Raw genomic sequence first — 1995 nt, 5'->3', positions numbered from 1 at the left:
GTCCCCCGTGTCCCCCGTGTCCCCCAGCCCGCCCAGCGCCGCCAGCACCGCCCGCAGGTGCGGGGGGTGCACGAAGGCCACGAGCCCCCCGCGGTTGGCCCAGCGCTCGGGCCCGGCCCGGCCCGGTTCGGGCCGGTTGTAGAGCAGCTCGGGGGGGTCCCCGGTGTCCCCCTCCCGCCGCGCCCGCAGCGCCCCCTCCAGGGCCACCACGCCGCCGCCCAGGGCGCGCAGGATGGCGTGGGGCGCGCACGAGTCCCAGGCGAAGGTGGTGGCCTGCGACAGCACGAAGGCGTCCGCCAGCCCCAGCGCCACGCACAGCAGCTTGTAGCCGGCCCCGGCGGCGAAGAGCGGGGGACCCCCCCCCAGCGAGGCCAGAGCCCCCCGAACCGCCGCGGCCTCGGCCCGGCTCAGCACCACGCGGGGACACGGCCGGGGGACAGGAGGGGACAGCGAGCACAGCCGCGTGTCGCCGTGCGCCACCCCCCAGTGGTAGCGACCCTGCCACCTGCGGGAGGGAGGGGACAGGGGGACGTGAGATTTGGGGGGGGCTGTCCCCTCCATCCCCATCCCATCCCTGTCCCCATCCCCGTCCCTGTTCCTGTCCCCATCCCCGCCCCTGTCCCCATCCCTGTTCCCATCCCATCCCATTCCTGTCCCCCTCTCTGTCCCTGTCCCTGTCCCCATCCCATCCCTGTCCCCATCCCTGTCCCATCCCTGTCCCATCCCTGTCCCCACCCCTGTCCCTGTCCCACCCCTGTCCCCACCCCGCAGCCCCTCACCAATGGGGTCTATCCAGATCCCCACGTCCCCTGGTGACACTCCGGGGTCGATGCCGTCCAGCTCCGTGTCCCCAAGTGTCACCTCCTGGTGCACGGCCTCTGCCAGCAGCTCGGCCGCCCTCGTCTGCTCGGGGCCCAGCACGGCCAGCAGCAGGGCCACCGTGTCCCCCGGGGTGGCACAGACCCGCACTGTCACCGTGCCACCTGCCAGGGACATGGCACAGGGACCCCCGACTCAGCCACGGCCCCACAGACCGCGTGGGGACCCTGACTCAGCCACGGGAATGTGGGGACATGGGGACATGGGACATGGGGACATGGGCAGGGTGATGCTGGGACATGGGGACATGGGGACACGCTGTCCCCCCTGTATGCCTGTCCCCTCACTGTCCCCCCGTCCCCTCAGTGTCCCCTCAGTGTCCCTGCTGTCCCCTCAGTGTCCCGTTGTTCCCTCTGTCCCCCCGGTGTCCCGCTGTCCCCTCAGTGTCCCCCCTGTCCCGCTGTCCCCTCAGTGTCCCTGCTGTCCCCTCAGTGTCCCGTTGTTCCCTCTGTCCCCCCGGTGTCCCGCTGTCCCCTCAGTGTCCCCCCTGTCCCGCTGTCCCCTCAGTGTCCCTGCTGTCCCCTCAGTGTCCCGTTGTTCCCTCTGTCCCCCCGGTGTCCCGCTGTCCCCTCAGTGTCCCCCCTGTCCCGCTGTCCCCACTCACCCCGCGCGTCCCTGAACTCGCTGCTCTCCTCGCCGTGGATGTGTCCCCGGAGCTCGGGGAACTGCGGCGACACCGGGAGGGGCTCAGGGGGGGCCCGGCGGGTGCCACCCCCCCCGGGCACCCCCGGGCTGTCCCCACCTGTGTCCCCAGGTCGTGCTTGATGAGCTCCTGGATCAGGACGTCCGCCAGGGTTTTGAAGTCGCGGGGGAAGCGGCGGCCGCGCTCCGGGCCCGGCTTCTCGGTCACCGGGAGCCGGGAGAGCGGCGCCTCCGCCCGGCAGCGCCGCGCCACCTCCGCCGCCTTCTGCGACACGGCCACCAGCGCCGGCAGCAGCCCCGCCATGCCCGCGACACGGCCACACCGTCACACGGCCACACAGCGACAGCCGCGACACCGCGACACAGCGACACGGCGACAGCCGCGACACCTGCCGGGGGCAGCCGCGGGTCAGGGACGGGATGGGAAAGGCTCCGAAATGACCCCAAATGGGGACAGGGGGACATTGGGGTGTG

General features: G+C 72.6%; 1 protein-coding gene across 1 annotated transcript; it reads right to left on the bottom strand.

Moving 5' to 3' along the window:
* Nucleotides 1-6: 6 nt before the first annotated feature.
* INPP1 (inositol polyphosphate-1-phosphatase) lies at nt 7-1905 on the bottom strand (the record flags this gene model as incomplete). Its single annotated transcript, XM_041474223.1, has 4 exons — nt 1622-1905; nt 1484-1544; nt 780-983; nt 7-548 (listed from the first exon to the last, which is right to left on the bottom strand). Coding segments are annotated over exons 1-4 (1011 nt in total), but the record flags the coding sequence as incomplete, so codon positions are not given.
* Nucleotides 1906-1995: the final 90 nt, after the last annotated feature.

The sequence above is a fragment of the Pyrgilauda ruficollis genome, unplaced genomic scaffold, assembly GCF_017590135.1.
Source record: "Pyrgilauda ruficollis isolate IOZ18807 unplaced genomic scaffold, ASM1759013v1 scaffold3182, whole genome shotgun sequence".
Classification (NCBI taxonomy): domain Eukaryota; kingdom Metazoa; phylum Chordata; class Aves; order Passeriformes; family Passeridae; genus Pyrgilauda; species Pyrgilauda ruficollis.
Note: the sequence above shows the minus strand (reverse complement) of the source record. Positions and strands in the feature narration are given on the sequence as shown.